Below are 20,815 nucleotides of genomic sequence, written 5' to 3'. Positions count from 1 at the left end.
GAAAGTTCCACTCTTAGACTCCTGTATTTCCACATATGTATGTCTGTTTGGGAATACAAATATAAATCATTCAGCAGTTTACATTTCAATCTGTGAGCACACAGGACTAAATCCTGGGCCCCTTGCGTAAGTGTAGAAGACCCAAAGACGAAGGGAAAACTCTGTGGGCCAGATTCTCCTCTCACTTACACTAGTTTTATACTGGTGTAATTCCATTGATTTGAATGGAATTCCTCCTGATTTATATTGGTAAGATTCATAGACTTTAAGGCCTGAAGGGACCAGCATGATAATCTAATTTGACCTCTTGCACATTGTAGGCCACAGAACCTCACCCACCCATTACTGTAATAGACCCACAATCTCTTGCTGAGTTATTGAAGTTCTCAAAGCATAATATAGAGACTTCAAGTGCCAGAAAATCCACCATTTACTCTAGTTTAAATCAGCAAGTGACCCATGCTGCAGAGGAAGCAAAACCAAACCAAACCAAAAATAAAAAAAACAAAAAACCTGCATGACCTCTATCAATCTGACCTGGGTGAAAATTCCTTCCTGACCTCAAACATGGCAATCACTTAGACCCTGAGTGTGTCAGCAAGGCCCACCAGCCACACTCTTTGGAAAGAATTCACTGTAGTAAGTCAGAGTTCTCCCCATCTAGTGTCCCATCTCCAGCTGCTGGGGATATTTGCTACTAGCATTGACAGATGGCCCCCAGAACAGAATTAGGCTCTGTGCTTCAGCTGGAAACTTCTAACAAGATACAGAGGACACAGTAACTGCATAGGTGGATAGATGGGTCTCTAAACCGTATCTTATAAAATGGGCATTGGGGGTCTGATCCTGAGAGGTGCAGTCTCCATAACTGGGGATAAGGAGACTATGCCACGGTCTAAGAGCCCAGCAGATAGCCCAGCTCCTTAGCAGAGTTGAGGGCCATGCTGAAGAACTTTGTGGGCTGCCTGGAGATTAAATTGTAAAAATCCTTCCAGCCAGGAGCAACGCCCAACTTTCCAAATGTGGACACTACAGTTGGGTGCCCCAGCGGCCACTTGTCTTCGCCTTTTGGCTCACGTGGCACAGCACCAGCGGTCCTTGGCACTCCCTGTGTGAGGACAGCTGAGGATGAAGCTAGCAGTTGGGGCCAGAGCAGTTTAGTGCAGGGAGAGCCCCGGCCTGCTCCCTAAGAGAGCGGGGCTGCTAAACAGTCGTCGGTCTCCTGGAGCCCACCCAGCTAACCCTTCCTCCCCCAGCGGGAGGATGTCTCACACTCACCCCCAGTTCGGGACCCTCCCTGCTCCGGAGGGGCACTTGGCCAGGGTAGGGCTGAAGCCTGCGCTCCAACCGCGTGTGAGCCTGGCGCTTAGTTGCCCCCCCCCCCCGTCCGGGAAGGTTGGAGGCGGCAGCCCCCACGCAGCGCTCCCAGGTGTGGCTGGGCAGGTTCGCCCCCGCGCCGGGGGACATGCGGGGCAGGTGACAATCAGCATGTGTGTCCCCCACCCCCCTCCTTCCCGCTGAGCAGGGAGGGCCATTAAACGGCGGGGCCGCTCAGCCGCCCTCCCCTCCCGCAACGACGGGGGGTGGCTGCTGGACTCCGAGCCAGGGCGCTGGAGATGGAGGCGGTAAGTACTTTCCAGACCGGGTCAGGCAGGCGGCTCTCTCAGCCGCAGCCGCAGCGCTCCGGCTGCGGGACCAGCTGGGTGACTCCGCAGGTGGTGCAGAGATGTGTGCCGCGGAGCCGGGGAGGGCTGGGGTCGAGCCCAATTGCTTACAGAGCTAGGCAGGGGGAAGTGTAAAGCGCCTCCCTCCCCCTGGCCTGCAGCCCGAGGCAGGCTGAGGGCGGCCCCTGGCTGTGGGGCAGGGGGTAGGGTGACCAGACAGCACGTGTGAAAAACCAGGACAGGGAGTGGGGGGTAATAGGCACCTATATAAGACAAAGCCCCAAATATCAGGACAGTCCCTAAAAAATCGGGGCACCTGGTCACCCTAGCTGGGGGCGACGGGGGTGTCATGGGGACTGGAGGGGTTTGCCAGCCGCTTCTGCACCAGCGCCACCACTATCGAGCCCCCTTCAGCGCAGAGGCGCAGGGGGCTGCAGCGAGCCCGCGGAAGCGCCTCCCGGCCCCGCCCCAGCGGGTGTCTGATTGCAACGTGCTGGCGAGGCAGAGCCCGGTGGGGAGCCGAGCCCGCTGCGTGACCCGGTCCCAGCTGCCCCCTCGTGGGACATGCTGCCCCGCCGGGGAGTCCTGGGGAGAGGACTCCGGGGGGCCGCCCAGAGACACTGCAGTGTGGTCCGGCGAGGCTAGGACCCTGCCAGGAACTTTCTGCAGAGCCCCGCGGGGAAGCCTGGACGGGTGGGTGTCCCATGCTCAGCTGCTCTCCAGTGAGGGAGGCGGCAGAGTCCAATGAGGAAGTTTCAGGGAGCAGGAGGTGAACAGCACAGGGGGGGCAGTCACAGCGCTCAGCTGCTCCCCAGGGCGCAGGGGGCACAAGCAAAAACACAACAGTTGAGGCTGCAGTTAAAGCCTTTGGCTTCTGCTGTTGTTGCTGCGACCGGCCCCCGGAGGACTCGCTCTTGGCGACTCGGTGTTTTAAACTTTTGTCCGATAGGCAAGCGTTGTGCAGCAGATCGCTCTCTGAGGAAATGGCACTTCCATGATGCTTGAATAGCTTGCATTTATCGATGGTAGGAAAGAATGAAAACTAAGGGGAAAATATCTAAACAAGCTGCAAACGTACTGGGGGGATGCCGACTACAAAGGTCTCCTCTTGGAGCTTCTCCAAACCACTGTGTGTGGGGTGGGCTGTGTCCCCTCCCCCTCTGGTACAAACAAAGGGGATGGGGAGGAATCTGTCAGTGAGATCTCTGGTGTGCTGACCACCTCAGGGACCATGGGCCCATACTGCTCTGAGAGGCCACATTTGTGTTGTCTGGCAAAGGCAATATGCTTTATTGAGACTGTGGAACTGTGTTCTCTGTCCCAGAATCATCTCGCGCTAGGGTTGTGAGGAAGAGGGGCACATATGGATGTAGCTCCTTAAAGAATTCACAGGCAGACTGGGGGAATATTACCCTTGGACAATGCAAATATTAGAGGGGCAGATTCCAACCCCAGGGCCCTCACAGAGTAGTTTGTTGGAATCTTTTTGACCTCAGGATCATTGAATTTTCTACTCTTACCCTCTTTGGTTTTTATTGCAAGAGGGCATGATTTGGCCTCTGATGTTTAGACACACATGATGTGGTTAGATAATGGCTAATTGTTAACAGATGCAGAACACTCAGAAACAGACAAATGGAACTTTTCTAGTGCACAAATTGAGAAGAGTTTAAAAATCCTTACAATGCTTTAAAATTTCAACAGTAATTGCTATAGATTTGCCAAAAGTAATAATCCACAGTGATCCTCCACATCATTTTAGTGACTGGCTGCTAGTCCAGCTATATCCTCAGATTAGCCTGGGACACTCAAATTCTAAGAAGTCATTGTCACAGCAAAGGTCTGCGTGTTATGAGTTTAATTACTGTATTAAAACATTCCACCTCGCATTGCTGGGAGTGTCCCCTGCAATTACAGGGAGTCTGGCACCAAGATGAGCTCTCACTTGCTAACAGACTTTCTGATTATATTTATTACTCAGAGATGAATATGACCTTTTCATGTACAAAAGTCTACAAACCAAAAACATGAAAGGCCTCTCTAAAGCAAGTGGATGTAGACATGGAAATGTGCTTTTATCCTTTTTTGCTTTATATCCTAATGTATTTTCTCCTTGAAACCTTGCTGTAACTCTTCTTACAGCCAAATCAGCACGTGTTAGGCTTCAAAAAGACTGAGAAGCTTATCTGTGGAATGGGATGTCCTAATTTCAGAATTTCATTTGATATTGGCATCTGTTGATCACTTTTCCGATTGCTGTGTAACAGCTTTGAAGGGCAGTTTTGAATTATGCAAAGTTTTTTATTTCATTTATTTATTAACTTCCATCCTCTGGATCTTTTATTGTATTTTCAAGGTATTTTCATAACACTCTGGGTTTATATTTGTTATCACTATTTTTGTGTTTTTCCCTCTCTTTTTTAAAATTGCTGTCATAAAACCATTTTTTTTAATAACTCTAATTGGAGATGTCAAAACCAAAAAATCCACATGTGCTTGAGTTTTAGGAATGCTACTTTAGTTCTCCAATCAGATTGAGACAGGACCAAGGTGTAGTATAGGGTTGCAGGATTAGGGCCACATTCTGATCTGAATCATTGGGTCTAAATTCAGAGAAAATAATTTTAAATCAATGAAGTTAGTCTGGATTTAGGCCTGTGTAGCCAAGATCAGGATCTGGCTCTACAGAGCAAACATAGCAAACCACAGAAGGATGGCCACAAAACATCACTGTTCAGAGTCAAAACCCCAGAAGATTGCTTCTTTGGCGGTCTGCAGAGAATCACACTCTTAGACAAGTACCTGAAACTGGGGAAGAAGGCCAGGGTTTAACTATGTACAATGTAAGTCACTTGCAGTTTCCTGTGAAGGCCAAACATCCACGCTCTCGTCATGGCTGATAGGTGCTTGGAAATTTGCTACCATGTTTCTATAAAACATACAAAAAATCCTGTGTTAAAAGAACATTAAGACTATGAAGCTAAGCACTCAAAAGTTAGGAAATGCCAGAATGCCTGTGCTGCCTTCATCCAGCCCCATTGTGCATGTAGATTATGATACAGTCTTTAATTACCTAATCATATATTAGTTTTTTCCAGAGGGCCCAGCTTCATTCAGTGCACATAATGGATAGCGTTCACTGAATGGGGAAACCATTTAATATTTATTTTTATCCTCATTCAGTGTGTGGCCTCATGCCTTATTTACTGCACACTATTTAAACTCTCACTAAATACAGTATTATTCATTTTCTCATTGGCTTTTCTAAAACACTCATCGTAGTATCTGAATGCTTTGCAAACATGAATGAATTTAGCCTTGCAACTAGGGTTGCCAACTTTCTACTCTCACAAAACTGAACACCCTTGTCCCGCCCCTCGTCCGATGCCCAGCCCATGACCTGCTCCTTCACGCCATTTCCCACCCCCATCACTTGCTCTCCCAACCCTCACTCAACTTGCTCATTTTCACCTGGCTCTGGCTGTGGGCTCTGGGGTGGGGCCAGAAATGAGGAGTTCAGAGTGCGGGAGGGGGCTCCAGGCTGAGGCAGTGGGTTGGGATGCGAGAGGGGGTGAGGGGTTTGGGATACAGCAGGGGGGATCTGGGCTGTGGGGTGGAGCCAAGGGGTTTGGAGTATGGGAGGGGGCTACGGGCTGAGGCAGGGGGTTGGAGGAGGTACTGGTTCTGGGTTGGGGGTGCGGGTTCCAGGGTGGGGCCAGAAATGAGGGGTTCAGGGTGCAGGAGGGGGCTCTGGGCTAGGGCAGGGGTTGTGAGGGCTCTGGATGAGGGTGCAGACTCTGGGGTGAGGCTGGGGATGAGGGGTTCAGGATGTGGGAGGGGGCTTCAGGCTGGGGCAGGGGTTTGGGATGCAGGGTAGGGTGTGGGCTGCAGCTGGGGTACGAGCTCTGATGTGGGGATGAGGGATTTGGGGTGCAGGAGGGTGCTCCAGTCTGGGACCAAGGGGTTTGGAGTGTGGGAGGGGGCTCTGGGTTGGCGCAGGGGGTTGGGGTGCGAGGATGTGTGAGGGCTCTGGCTGGGGCTGCAGACTCTGGGGTGGGGCTGGGGGTGAGGGTTTTGGGATGCAGTTGGGTGAGCCAGCGCTTGTGGCTCCAGCCCTGTGGGGTGGGCATCAAGACTCAGGGCTTCTGCCCCCTGCAACAGGGTGAACCGGCACTTGTGACTCCTGCCCCACGGAGGGGAGAGGGCCCCGTGAGCCAAATGAAATGAACTACGGGGCCAGATCCGGTCCATGGGCTGTAGGTTCCCCACCCCTGCCCTAGGCATAGGAGCCGGAGGGGGGACAAATATGCCGGCTACTTCCTGGAAGCCGCACAGTGCGGAGGCTAGGAGGGAACCTGCCAGCCCCCCTGCGCTGCCAACCAGACAGTCAATGGCTCACCGGGATCCTTTTTCGACCGGATGTTCCAGTTGAAAACCAGACACCTGGTCACCCTACTTGCAACCCCCCTATGAGGTATAATGGTATTGTCTCTGTTTTACATCTAAGAGTCTGATAGGATTATGGCTGAAAAATTGAGATGGGCCTGACTTTTTCACAGTACTTAGCATATTTATGGCTTTTTGTACGTTCACACAGCTCTTACTGACCAGTTGACTGTGAGTGCTCAGCAGTTCTGCAAATCAGTTCCCAGGTGTCTCAAGTTAGGCACTGAGAAAACAAGGAAGCCACAGGGGCCACCTGTGAAAAGATTTATTTAGCGATTTACCCAGCATTACACAGACGCTTTTTGGGAGAGGCAAGGATAGAATCCAAATCTCCAGAGTGACATTGAGTTGCCTTAAGCACAAGGCCATCTTTTCTCTTCCCTTGCCTCATTCACTGTACATCTCCTAGTTTCTGCAACAAATGAGGCAAGGTCATACAGGCCATAACTTCACCCAGCACTGTCCATCCTGTGCACTGAATGAAGCAGGAGTCCTATGGAGAAAAAAAACAAAAAGTGTGACCATGTAATCAAAGACTATCATAATACAGGTATAAAAGGAGGTCTAATTAAGGTTGCACAGACAACCTTCATTCTGGCATTTCTTAACTTTGGAGTGCTCAGTGTTGCAACTTTAATTTTGTTTAACATAATTTTAATGTTCTTTCCTAAAGTGTTTTTTAACCAAAATGAAAAACCATCTTGACCACCCACAGCTGGGTCATCAGCGAGGTTGGAAACTCAGTTTAGAACCTTATACAGTACAGACCTGTAACTTGGGGTTAGTGGTGGCAGTAGCTGACTATAATTCTATGTATAGATCAGCTATTTGAGGGGGATTAGACATGCATTTTCCTATTCAGTTTCACAGCTATTTGGTAGCAGCAGAGAAGTGTTGGTAGTCAGGAAGACTGGGTTCTACCTATGGTTTTCTCTCCCCACCCCACTTCTATTTCCCCCACCTACATATACAGATATATATATATATATATATATACACACACACACACACACAGCCTATCCCTGTCCTCCTCTGCTCCTTTCTCCCTTGACCTGCACCCCCTTCAGTCTGCTGCTATCCTCACCTCTCTGCATTCAAGCAGGATGCTTCCTCATTTTCCTTCACACTGCTTGGATACCAACAGGGGGAGTATTGAGAGCATAGGAGAGAGAGTCTCCCTGCTCTCAGTTCAGTACATGGTGCTAAACTTTCACAGTTGCATGAAATTGGGAGGGGCAGGGAGTCAGACAATTATTTTACAACAGTAGACAGTGAGATTTGGAAAATTAAAGCTTTATAACCATTAAAACACAAATTGTCAACATCACACGTCAAAATATACAAAGCAAATATCCTTAAATCAACTAATCATATCGGTTTTTACTATTATTTGGTAGTCCATTTGTAACCAGCCAAATTCAAAGTCTAAATCACTGGATTTTGTCTCTAAATTCTCAGGCAGCATTTTTCTTACTTTGCTTATTTGTAAATTTCAGTTATTATGGGAGGAAATATTTTTGTCTCCAGTTTGTGTGTGTGGACAACGAAATCAACATTTACTGATTAACATTTAATCCTTCCAAGCCTACCTGTAATCCAGGGATTTTGCACATCTGTAGCACCTTCTGCCTAAGAGTGCTCTATAAACAGTGGTGAATTGACCTTTGCAACACCCCTATGATGTAGGGAAGTATTAGTTGTCTTATCCATAAAATAGGAGATAAGTCATACGAGGTTGAGGGTCTGATTTTCTTTTCTGTTACTAAGCACTGGCAACTCCAATGGGAGCTATAAGTGTTCTGTGCTTCTGAACACCATGCCCTTATGGGTGACTTGCGTAACACCACACACAGGCTGTGTTAGAGCCTGGAGCAGAACCTACAGCTCCTAAATGCAACTCCTGTGCCTTAGCCACATGATCTTCCCTGATAGCTAGTGTCTGGGATTTTTAAAATTACATCTGTTATCCTATTTTTCTCTCTCTGGGTCTCAAGTCCCAGGAACATATGTGACTGTCCTGCACAGGAGAAAACTCATGGAATTTCATACCTACCTAGCTGAATCTACCCTTTGTATTTTGAATAACTTTATAGGTGGATATTTACATCCTGGAGCATGTAGCTGCAAAAGAAAGTAATGCGATTACATAAATATCTATGAAGTGCATTAGCATAACTCATGTTTTCCTGTGTGCCTTGTCTTATGTAGAATTTAACCTTCAAATACTGTTATGTCAATATTCTTTTCAAAATACAAACTAATGAATACATACATTTATAAAAAAGTTTACACTTTAGGAACAGCTTGTTTAGCAGACACTAAAAGAGTTTAATTTTCTGGCACATTCCTTATTGCTTCACATCACCAAGGCCAGGTCTTATACCATGACTGGAACCAAATGTTACTTCCTAATGAAAAGTAATGCATGATGCATGAAGTGTCAGGCAATTCATCAGGAACAAGGAGGAGATGGCCCTAAGGCGCAAACAGTGTGCTCTTTAGAATATTATAGCTACTTAACCCTTTAGCATGAAATGGAAGGTGTGTAAAGAGACAACTTTTTAAAATACATTTGCCTCTCAGAATATCAACTTGATGCAGAACATGCAATGAAATACAGCTTCTGCAACTTAAAATGTACAATAGCCAGTCAGATGTTAAAAGTTAGTCCTGAATCCACCAGTGTTAGTGTGTGTTGGAGTGGTAGGGGTGGGGGTGATTTAAACATGGTAATGAATCTCAGCTGAAGTTTTCTTCTTTTTGTAGATGAAATTATATTGAGTGTTTTAGCACAGTCAACGGCATGTTACTGAGATTAAAAATAGTTACAGTAAATATTAAACTTAATTTTTGTGACCAACATTAATTTTTGAGTCCAACACTAATGATTGCCATGTTGCTGAAAGCAAAACTATTTACACTAAAAGTTTTGAAATAGTTCTCTCTCTCTCTCAGTATAACTTCAGTCACAAATGGCAGAAAATTGAAATGGGATAATCATTTAAAGGGATACTGTCAACTTGAAATCTAGTCAATCTAAGAAGTGAATTGGAAGCAGTTCCATGAAGTACGTTGCTCATGAGTTCCCTTTCCAATATTGCTTTTTGTACCACATTTTCCTTTGAATTATATTTTTCTCCCTATTGCTGTAAAAAAGAACCACACAAACTGGGGAGACTAACAAATGAAATGCAGGAGAGACAGTGAAATGAACTAGACAAAGTGCTGTCAAATGCACAAAGTAAACTAAATGAAACAGAGGGACCACTTTTTTCTCTGATACTTAAGTCATCGTAGGTGTTACCTGTATCTGTAGTCACATTTATCTACAATACTAAGTGAAGGAATTTCAGAGGACATTTGATTTTTTTTTTAAAGTTGACTCTGCCCTTTTAAGTCAAACAACACACATTAATGTTTATGGTTTCTTGGTTACTGTTTACCTCGTGAATAGCTCCTGTACAATTTAAGATGCAGTATTTATGTTTTGTTGGATATTTTGCATTAAGATGCTATTTCAGAAGGAAAATGCTTTTTTTAAAAAGCTCATTCTTTACACAACCTCCATTTCATTCCAGAGTTAAGTAGCAGTCCCAGGCCCTCATTCAACAAAGACCTTAAGCATGTGCATAACTTTAAGCCAATGGGGCTATTCACATGATTAAAGTTATGCATATGCTTAAGAACCTTGGGGCCTGATCCAAAGCCCAGAGAAGTCAATGTGAGTGCTTTCATTGTGTTCAAAGGGCACTGGATCAAAAACCTTACTGAAGTGGGGCTCTAAAGAGCTCACTGTTTGGCTTAAGGCCAATTAATGGAAGTTCTGTGTGCACAATGAATGCAGAATTGGATCCCAAATGTAATAATCCTAACGTATTACTCTGGTTTTTTTTATTGTCTTATAGTTGAGTAAACTACATAAACTATGTTTTGGTAATCAAGTCAGACCATGGAATGTAAAAGATGTAACAAACACGCAAGCCTTTGCATTTGTCTAAGGAAAACTTATTCAGGTATTTCATATATTTACATAAAGTTTAAATGACTTAGATTTAATTGTTCATTATCATTATTAGCCCATACCTATTCTTTCGGTTAGCTTAGTTGTGCTGAATTAACTTGTGTCAAAACAGTTATTCTTATTTTTTTTTTAAAACTACTCTGCTTAGTAAGAATTCAGCATAAGGACGCTACTTCTTCCTGAAGGGGTTAATACCATAAAACAAAGACATCTGGCAGAAGCTGTGGGTGTTGGCTGTGGCAGATCCAGGTCCGTACCAGTCTCTACAAGGGAGCTGTCATGCTTGTTGATTTATCCTTCCCTAATGTCACGGAGTATGGGATGTTGAAACTGTGGCTAGAATGTGAAATACTAAATCATAATCGTCATTTTTTGTGTGTGTCTGGGGAGGCTCATTTTTGGCCTCTGCTCACAACTTGTAAGAATTGGAGGCAATTCCACATATTTACAAAATCTGGTATATAGCACAAAAAGGCTACGGTATTTTGGCTTTCAAAACTGCATATATTAGTGCACAACAGAGAATGATGGCAACAATTTAAATCAAGGTGTACACTGATGAGATATTACAATAGACAATATGGAAATACATGGAAAGTACTTGTAAATGCCATATTAAATGAACTGTATTCTGTGGTGTTGCAGTGGAAACCACATATAACTCTCACAATTTCTACACAGTAAATTAATTTTCCTCCTTCAACACAGTTTGGCTAATTAATTAAGCTTAGCTATAAGCATATTATGTTTGTTGCTTAACATCTTCTTGAAAGCATAACAGGTTTGCATGTAAAATTTGTGTGAACCTAAGTTTCTGCATTGTAGATAGCAGAAAATATGCTATGCTAGCTTGCATTAAACTTTGCCTATAAGCCTTAATTTTTGCCCCATTTTCTGTCACTGTGAGGCATACCATAAATGGCTGGTTATGCTACTGAGCAGAAAATGAGTGTCATGATTTTTTATCAATAGATCCATATAATAAGAAACTATCCAGCAAGGTAAACTTAACAATTCATGTTCTTCTGACAGAGTAGATTAAATGACATTTTTTTCTTATATTCAATGAATTGTTTTATTTTTTGGTTTCCCAATATCTTTAGCTACTTCTCCGGACTAAAATAGTAAAGAAGGCATAGCCCTGGACTATCAAAAGTTTAATGCAAAAGATAATATTTATGTTCTATTCCTACCTAATACACAGTTGCAGCATAATTAGTTTCCTTCTGCTGCTTTCTTAAAGCATGATGGTGATTGTGCACTCACAGTGGTAGAATGAATGTACAGTGATAGAAACTTATAATGCTCACAGAGGTCAATATTATGTGTAACAGCTGCATCTTTCTTCTATGTCATCATACATAAGTTTTACACATTGGGCTGTGTTCTCTCCTGCATACATTACTTCCATAAGTCTTAATAGATGCCTTGCATGTTAACCAGATGAACATATGCACTTAACTGTAACATTTGGAATCCAATGTCTAAAACGTTGCTTGTTTTATGAATATTTTCCAAGTTAAGAAGTAAATAGTGTTTTTCACTTCTGCCAGAATAAATCCAAATTTACACCGGTATAACTGAGATCAGAGTCTGACCTGGAATGAGCAAGTTCCAAATAAGCAGTCTGCTTGAATGTATTCAAATATAAATTAAAGGTCAAACTCTACATCAGTACAAATCAAAGGTACTTGCATTTAAGTTAAGGGTTATTCTATGTTTGGACCAGTGTAACTGGAAGCAGAAATTGGACCTAAGCAACCAATCCTACTTCATTTAACTCTATAGTAAAACTGCTTTTGATGTCAACAAGAGCAACAACGGGCTCTAAATCCTTATTTAGGAAAATATGTAAAATGATTTTTCTAAATATGACTCTTTGAGGTTCCAAATGCTGTGTGTTCACTTATTCCCATATCGAATTTTCTCAGTTCACAAATAAAATTTGTATCCCCATACTTAGTAGACCCACAAACTCAACATGAGCTCTGACAGCCAAACTGGGTTCTTTCCATTTCATGCATCTGTATGAATCAAAGATTCTGCTGGCCAATTTATACCCTTAGCTACACCTGTGCAACCTGTTGTCCTTAGTGATAACCCTTTTCCACATTTAGAGTGAATGGGATTGCATAGCCGTTACTGAGAATATAATCTGAAGACAACAGAATTGCACAGGCATAGCTGTGGCTACATTTTAAGGTAGAACTGCCCTTTAAAACATGGCTGACTGTCTTGTTTCATGAGATACTGTGCATTTTTCTTTCATATGGCAACTTAAAAAGCAACACAAAAGGTTAATGTTCCAGTTAGCCATCCACTCTATGGCTTCCAGTGACATAGAATGAATCACTCACAGCTAACCCTCTGGAGAAGGATCTTAGAGGGCAGAGGTTTACTAGATATTCCATGGTTTGGCTATCTTCTTTACACTCACATATCTGGCTGTCCTTCATTTTCTATTTGTGTAATAGGTCATTGCAACACCCTTGTGAAGTTCTGTTGCAGTTTGCTGTGATCCAGATCTTAAGTGGCATGGTGAAGATGGGTGGTTGGTCTGTGGGATCTGTGATCTTGATCCCTCTGTTTTTCCATAGTCTCCACTTCTTATCTTTTGATTACTGTCTTAAAATTGTCAGAGCTTTGGCCACTAGCCAGATGGGTTTCCTGGACTTATGGCAGCATCTGGGGCGGACTAAGGGGTTGGAGATCTTCATAGACTGACAAGTCTGGGTTCATTATCATGCAGTCGTATTCACATATTATTGCTGCTTCTCTTTGGAGGGATGGTGTTAAGATATGTACAAGGATAGGGAGCCAGATTTTTGGTGTTGACCTCAGTACTCCTGAGACGGTTCTCATAGTAGTGTTTAACTGCCTGTTGACAAGTTGACATAGGTATGAGTTTGTTTCTCTTTTGATGTTTGCCCTCAAAAGGCTATTTTGCTTGAAATCCTTGCTTTTTAGACTGTGGAGCCATCTATCGGTATTCAGCCGCCACGTTGTGGCATCGGTCATGCCAAAGAATGTAACAGCTAGAACCATGTGGATATTGCCATCTTCCTCCCCTCTGAATTGAGGACCACATTTTAATTCTACTTTAGGCAAGGTCAAATAGTTAAGAATCAGCAACTTTCCTAATACTTTTTTTCTTGTGAACCCAATCTTTGTTACAAGTTTCATTCTGAAGATCAACAATGGAATGTTAAGTATGGAAACAAAGAATTTCTCACCCGGAGGTCCTGATTCTTCTCTGCCTTCCACCTTCAGTCATCACTTACGCTTACTCATGAGGAAGGAGAAAGTAAAATGCTACTGTTTGATTTGGAAGCATTTTACATCCGCTCTACGGATGTTGGTGACAACACAAGCTGCAAGACAGTGAAGAATCAGGCACCACATGTTTATTCAGTGTGTTGTCTTTCTGATGCTTACTGCTTTCAAGTCTGAATCACAACGTCCAGATTACCAGCTATTCATTTGAATCTGATTGTTATATTACCTGGGATCATAGTATCTACCCAATCTAATCTTTGTCTCTCCAGGTTCTTGTACTGTGCCCATTGTAGTGGTATCTGAGTAGATACAGTAAAATTGTTTCTAGCAACGATGTTTAGATCCCACAGAATGTCATTTAAGCAACACGCAAATAGTAAGAAGAGAATGTACAGTGTTGTGGACATTCTCTCTCAAAGCCATGTAAGCCAGGACAAGTCAGGACATTTGGAAGTAGCCTAAAGCCAAGGGATATGGCTTGGCTGTATGAGCCCAAAAGTGGAGCTACATAAATTTAGGAAGTTAATGAAGTGTAAAGTGTATAAGCTCTCACAGTGATGTGCCAATAGATAACGTCAGCATAGCCTCTCTGTCTTGGCATGGCTTATCTTTCATAAACACAAAGCCAAGCCAGACACACTAACTTCCCCACCTCTGTTATTCTGTTGCCTCCCCATGTACATACAGGAAAATGGGTTTGGAAGGCATGTACAAGCAGGGTTCTCTTTTGCTTATTCTGGTGCCTTCTCAGTTCTGTATGTGACTGGAAATGCCACACATTACTGTTCTTGTGTTGATCAGGCTATGTCCCTTTTTAATATCCAAAGAGTGTTTCCCCTGTAAGTATTGTATGGGCACCTAACAATCCGATTGTGTCCTTCTGCATCACACCTGCCTGCAAAAATGAGATCAGCTTCTCTTGCATTTAAAGAAGGTAGATGTTTTTATTTGGGAGATATGCTGAACCAAGCTCTAAAAGTTATCAAGCAGAAGGTTCATTCTCCTCTTTGCTCTAGAAAGCCTGGGGATGGAGGGATGGTCATGATTTTTAAGGCCAGATATCTATAGTAAGGGGTCTAGGCACTCATCTAGAATCAGAGGTGTTTGAGGTCGACATTTTACAAATCATTTCTTTCATCCCCCATTTGGTAGAGGTAGAACCACAGAAAGTGCCCCTACCTCAGATATCTTACTATGTGAGGGCATTAGTCTGCTCCATTGAAATTAATGAATGCAGGATCAAGTCATTACTTTAAGAGGAGACACAGCAGCTGAGTGAAACAAACAAAGGAAAGGAGCAAGGGTCAGGTAATAGTAATGCACACATTTGTGCAGACTGCTACTTGCCCTGCTTTCAGGGACAAAGTTTTAATTTGTTAATGGAGACAAATAAGTAGATCAGAAGCACTATTTTACTATCTGGGAATGGTAACGTTAGAATTATTCAGAGCTCAAGACTCTTGTTTGCTATTCTTAGTACAGGAGCATGAATGATTTCCTTCATAGTCAGTCTTCTATTTCCATTGAATCTGATTTTTCAGAGAGTTACAGCCTAGGTTGACTAAAGAAAAAAAGGGACAGATTCTGGGACATGAGGGATACAAGTGTAAACTGGATGCCATTAGATCTATTATGTATTTATATCATAAATAAGATCATCATCTGGCCCAAAGTGTAAAATTTCATAAACTCAATTATATCAGAATAAAATTTCATAAAAAGAAATGTATGTTCATGAATAGAAAATCAACTAGCAAAGAGATCTGTAAACTTATGGTTTCTGAGTTATATCTCCATTGAGATTCTTCATTAATTTCTAATAAACGTTGATATTTGTTTGTACATTCAGAAAATAGCTTTTTTGAATGTAAAATTTATTCAGCTTTTGAAGATGGTTTCAGTCCAAAGTTCTTTATATGTAGACTTCAAACCTGAATTTTAAAAATATTTGGAGGAAAGTGCACCACTTCAAGATTTCAGTGTAAATTGCATTTTTTCAGCACTAAAATAGTTTGTTAAAAAGTTATGTCAAAAAGAGTGATGTTTGGGAGCAAATTTTCCCACTGCCTTCACTGGATCTCACTTATTGTGGGTGCAAATAACCGTGGGTCAAATTTAATATATACAGTTATTTGTTCCCAGACTTTGGTTCACTTAGGCTACTAAATCTCTGTGCCTGGAAATGAGGGGCTTAAACATTTAAGAGGTCTAAATTGAAGGTTCAAATAATTACACTATTATTTGCACCAAGTAGAATGGAGGCCCCTGCAGAAAATCTATATCTTTTAAGGATCTAGGGCATGGTGATGGGGATGGAGAATGCACCTGGGGGTAAGAAGAGACGTGGTTTAAATGGCAAAAATTGCCCTTGTCCTAAATCTTGTCCACATGCAGTAATGCATATGGAGTATCTGGTTTATTTGTATATGAGAAAATGATCAAACCCTGGTAGAATATCTCTCTGGCTCTGATCCAAAACCCATTCCAGTCAATGGGATTCTTTCTGTGATTCTTGAAGTCTTTGGATCAAACCTTCTCATAAAAGTTTTCATCACAAATTAAGTCTGTTTAACTTTATTTGCTGTGTTGAGCCTTTAAAAACAGATGAACTGTCTGAGTCACATGATTAATTTTCAGCACCTGAAGTCTTTTCTTTTATAATAATGCTAAATACGAGTTGTTTTTGTTGTTGTTGTTGATTAGATTAAATCTGTGGGGAAAATACACAGGGAAATGTGATACATAGCCGACTTCAAGTCTTGACACAATTGTCAACCTCTGTACAATTAAAGGTAACACCACTGAGATTTAAATTTGACCTGTCAGTTGGTTGCCTCATTGTGCTAATTTTAAAAAAATCTCTGTCCCCTCCTCAGGCTAATTACTACTAATGCTCTGTAGTTTGATGTGAAATTAAGTTTGGGGTAAGATATAGAATTTGATACTTTAACTTAATTAGCTATACTTTTCTTAATAAGAGTGACACAGTTCCTGTTATAGTCCAACATACTTGGGTGAATTAGTACTTTTTAATCACAAAATACAGGCTTTGGGGAACCCCAGTGATCCAATACATTCTTGACTGTTGTGATAACGGCTAGATTGTGAACCCCTTACTCACATTGGTGAGCATTTACTCCCTGCAGTAGTCCCATTAAAGTTCAAGGGAACTATTTCTGTGAGTAATTGCTCAGCAGTCTGTCCCTAAAGAACCACTGCTACCTTTTGCAAGAGTAAGGGATATTGGCTTCAGTTCTCTGGCCAAATTCTGCTCAAGCAATTACATTCTGTCTACCTACATCTCGCTGTAGTTTAAGTTGATTATTACCTTCTTTGCTCTCTGCCCTCAGATGTTGTGTAGGGGTGCTGTCAGCTGTTAAATAGATATCACTCTCCATCCAAACTTCAGTTGCATTTCACTGAAGAGTGAAGTGATTTCTATAGATCTCTTTCCTCACTTACCTTGCAGGGGTGCTGCAGCTTAATTAATTGGCTGCAAAGGATTTCGGGTCAGAGGAGAGGTATTAGAGGTACAAAGAGTTATTTACTTATAAATGAATAGATGCTTAAATTATTCAGACAGTCTGGCTAATATACAGGGCTTGTATATTATCGTATAACAAATGCACTGTACAGATGAAATCACCTAGCCTTTCCCTCCATTTTCAATTTACAGCAATAATAATTCTCAGGAAAAGCCTTTGCGGAGTTTAAGAACCAGCTAGGGTAAACGGACCTCAAACTGTCCTCCTAACTAGTCATTTGTTTTCAGGGAAGGACTTGGGCTTTGATTGTTATTCCTAAAATGGCCAAGGGCAACCTGGTCTCAAATGCCAGTAAAAGCTGGACAATACACAACCACATTCTTTTCTTTTTGAACGGCACCATACACGGGACCCACTCTTTGTGTGTGTGTGGTTACAATGGGTCAGATTCTGCACTCCGATTTACACCAGTATAAATGAATGAAGATTCTGACCAAGTATCTTTGTATGTCTCAACTCATTATCTAGTTTGGGTGCATCTTAAAACGTGAAAAGGTGGATCAGGCATCTTTGCTTTAGAAAATCAGTAAGAAAAAATTTACTTATAGATGTGGGGGCTGCTTTAAATTATGCCATCTGCTGTGATCTCACAGAAACCACCGTGCCAACCAGATATCAGGCAAAATGCCAGGAACTCCACCCTGGAATGCTTTCTACACAGCTGGATGTGGAAAAGAGCAGGTAGCACAGAGCTGGCTATATGCCATCCCCACGTCCCTCTCTGATGCGGAAAGTTGCAGAGTAGGGCTGAAAATCTGTTTATCATCCCTATAAAAAGGGTTTTGGACTATTTTTGTCAATTTGTTTCATGATAATATTTATATTTAACAATTTATTGCATTTTTAAAATGTAAAGTAAGTCATTCCTAAGTGTAATAATTTATTTGATTGTATTGCCTTTGAAAACATGTTTACGAGTGCATATAGAATGTGTCAAAACACAGTACTAATCGCAGATACACATTAATACTCCTCAGGCTTGTAGCTTAACATTATCATCAATTCTGTATTCAAAATCAAATTTGGTACTTGATCTGCACTTCTAGGTGCACAACATACAGCAGTAATACGTGGCAAGAGGAGGAAATGACTGCTGTGTTCTCCTGCTTGCTGTCACCAGCAGCATTATCCCTAATTCTGTTAAGAGTGAGCACCATGGAGAGGGTGGGCGGGGGAGACAAAAATCCTGCAGATCCCTGAGGCTGCCTCATTATCAAACACACTGAACAAGGACTAAGGGGGTGGGTGTGAACCTTCTGGCCACCCCTGAAAGCACCAGAGGGAAGTTACCGATCAATCAGGCCTCGCTGTGAGAAAATAGGACGTAGTAGGAGCCAAAAACTGCTGTAGATAAGGGGCCATATGTAACATATTCCTATATAGTATGATGGGCACATATAAAGCCTCTCCTCTAGTACAGTCTTTTTACTGATGTCCGTATTCTGTTTTTACTTCCCAAGTGGTCTATGGCTGCAAATCTGATTTGTATCTGCAAATCAAGATGTAAGCTGTTAGTCTCTTATTTGCAATAACAAGGTTTTATACATGTCTGATTGGGGCATATTATGATTAACTTCAATGGGCAGGATTAGGCCCTACAGTTTAATTAAGGCTCATTACTATCAAGTTCCTGCATTGCCATATAAACAAATTGTTTACAAGATAATGCTGACTATAATTTTCTGAGTTTTCTACCAATCTTTGTTCCTTTTGTGTTGTGTGAAACTCATGACACTCAGAAACAGCTAGGCCCACAGCCAGGTAGATTTCTAACTAATTTAGCAAGTAAGGACAGGTTTTTTGACTTCCCCAACCCTATAGCAACCACAGTCCCAACTCTCCCATTTATTGGAGCACCTTTAGCGCAACATATTTCTAATTATCCTACAGTTTGGTTTCAGTCTCCTCTACCAGGAAAATTCTGCCTTTGGGTTTTGTCAGCAGTTTACACAATAAGATGTGCTGGATATGGAGTATCTTTTTGAAGTGTACTACCAGTACTGCCCTCAATAGATTTTTATTGTACTTATCTATCACCATTTGTCACTCATCATCCTGAGCTGAGATGCATGCTTCCCACTTCGAAACCTCACTTCCTCTGTATAGCTGGTACACTCAATAACCCAGTGCTTAACCATCTCTGCTGCCTTTGTTGGAATGTCAGCTGCTCAGTAAGTACATCAAGGTGTCCATTTGAAATTCATTCCAGAAGCAACATCTTTGAGGCATGAACAATCAGTATCCTCCCTCTTTACCTCACTCCATCGTTCCCAATCTTGCAGTTATATTCTTTTCATTTTAATTCGCATATCCTGCCTGGAAATCTGTTTGAGAATTTCTGCCTGCTTCCTGTACTACAGGAAAGTTGCCTATATATGTCTCAGAACCAGTGCCAGCATTTTCTTCGTGCTTCCTAGCAACTTCCAGAGTGGCATAAACATGTGTGCTGGAACGTGAACTTCAGTGTGTGCCAGTGCCACAGGAATGAGGAACTGCGTGTACTGCATTGATGGGTCCACTTCAGAGTGAACAGACATCCACATCACCAAAGCACAAGCATGCTTGGTAATTTCAGTAGAGATTTTCTCTGGGTAACTTGTGGATTTGGTTCTCCTATACTACCAATCTTGCCCTCCTAGACTGCCAGCCTTGCCTTTTATTGCTTTGGTGGGCTCTGTCCACCAATTCTAGTGATCAGACAGACTTGCACTTGTAAAAAGGAGTAAATTCAAAAGTTTTATGCTTTAACACAAAAAACAACCAACAAAAATCACACATTTTCTACAGCTGAATTTCTCCATAGTTTTGTGGCAAGAAATCAACAAGCAGCCTTCTCTGCACTGAAGATTTAAAACTATAAAACATTTTTAAATGTTTCATTTCTAGAAGCACAAAACTCAATCAGAGTCTAACATAAGAAATGGCCCATTCGTTTTCTTTTAAAATCTTGGGTATATGTTTGTTCCCTAGCTGAGAACTTCTATAAGACGTTTCAGCCTGCGGCAAGTTTTTTTTTATAAACACTGAACAATAGGACTTATGATTGAAGTGACAGCACACCTTTAATTGTAACACCACTGGCCCACCCCTGTAATCAAAAGCACGTTTGCTGCAGTTTTTAAGACTAAAAGGTTGATATCTAAAAATTGATATCTCCTGTGCTAAGCAGTGACTTTTATGCTTTCTGATGGTTTCTCAATTTAAAATGTTTTCCTATTCAAATGTGTAAAGAATAACCCTAGCCCTAAAAAATATTATTTGAGTAGGATGAGCTATCTTCTCAGCTGGAGTAGGTCACCATAATATGGACTTCAATGCAGCTATGTTGATTTGCATAAAGCATGATGACTTTAAGGAGCAGCTAGAGTTTGCAGTGCACAGGAAACTGGGGTTCTCCAAAAGATAAATTATGTTGATTTCTGTAACTTATTTGATTGAGTGCCACATAAGTGAACAATATTGAGTGTGGCTGAAATTCACAAATCCCACTTAATCCCTATTTTGAGTGCTTAGCTGGGCCTTTAAGAACTGCCTAGGCCTTGTACTGTCCCTCAGCATATGGGTGTGCAGAGGCCCAGTTCAGCTTACATGAACTATCCTAATGGGCAAAGCAAGACAGCTCCCATAACGACATTTGATTGTCAGGCAAAGGTCCATTCTCTCTAAGGTAAAGTATCTAGTCCTGGGAAACTGAAATTGGTGACTTGAGAATTTGAGACCCTGATCCTGCATTGGAATCCACTAAATATTGTACTCTATCTGTTTCATAATACTCTGTGTGAGAGCACCCAGTAGCATGGAAACTGCCAACAGCTGAGAGCAATTACTGCCATGCCTCTCTGAGACAGTTCTCAGGCCCGAAT

At 42.3% G+C, this 20,815-nt stretch overlaps 1 protein-coding gene across 1 annotated transcript in view; it reads left to right on the top strand.

The window, feature by feature from the left end:
• Positions 1 to 1,598: 1,598 nt before the first annotated feature.
• The window catches only part of BNC1 (basonuclin zinc finger protein 1), a 96,473-nt gene continuing 77,256 nt past the window's right edge, over positions 1,599 to 20,815 (top strand). The window contains exon 1 of the mRNA XM_074964792.1: positions 1,599 to 1,625. Coding sequence (XP_074820893.1) covers positions 1,617 to 1,625 — 9 coding nt within the window. The 5' untranslated portion in view covers positions 1,599 to 1,616. The remainder of the gene's footprint in view (positions 1,626 to 20,815) is intronic.

This window comes from Natator depressus, chromosome 10 (assembly GCF_965152275.1).
Source record: "Natator depressus isolate rNatDep1 chromosome 10, rNatDep2.hap1, whole genome shotgun sequence".
NCBI classification, from domain to species: Eukaryota; Metazoa; Chordata; order Testudines; family Cheloniidae; genus Natator; species Natator depressus.
Note: the sequence above shows the minus strand (reverse complement) of the source record. Positions and strands in the feature narration are given on the sequence as shown.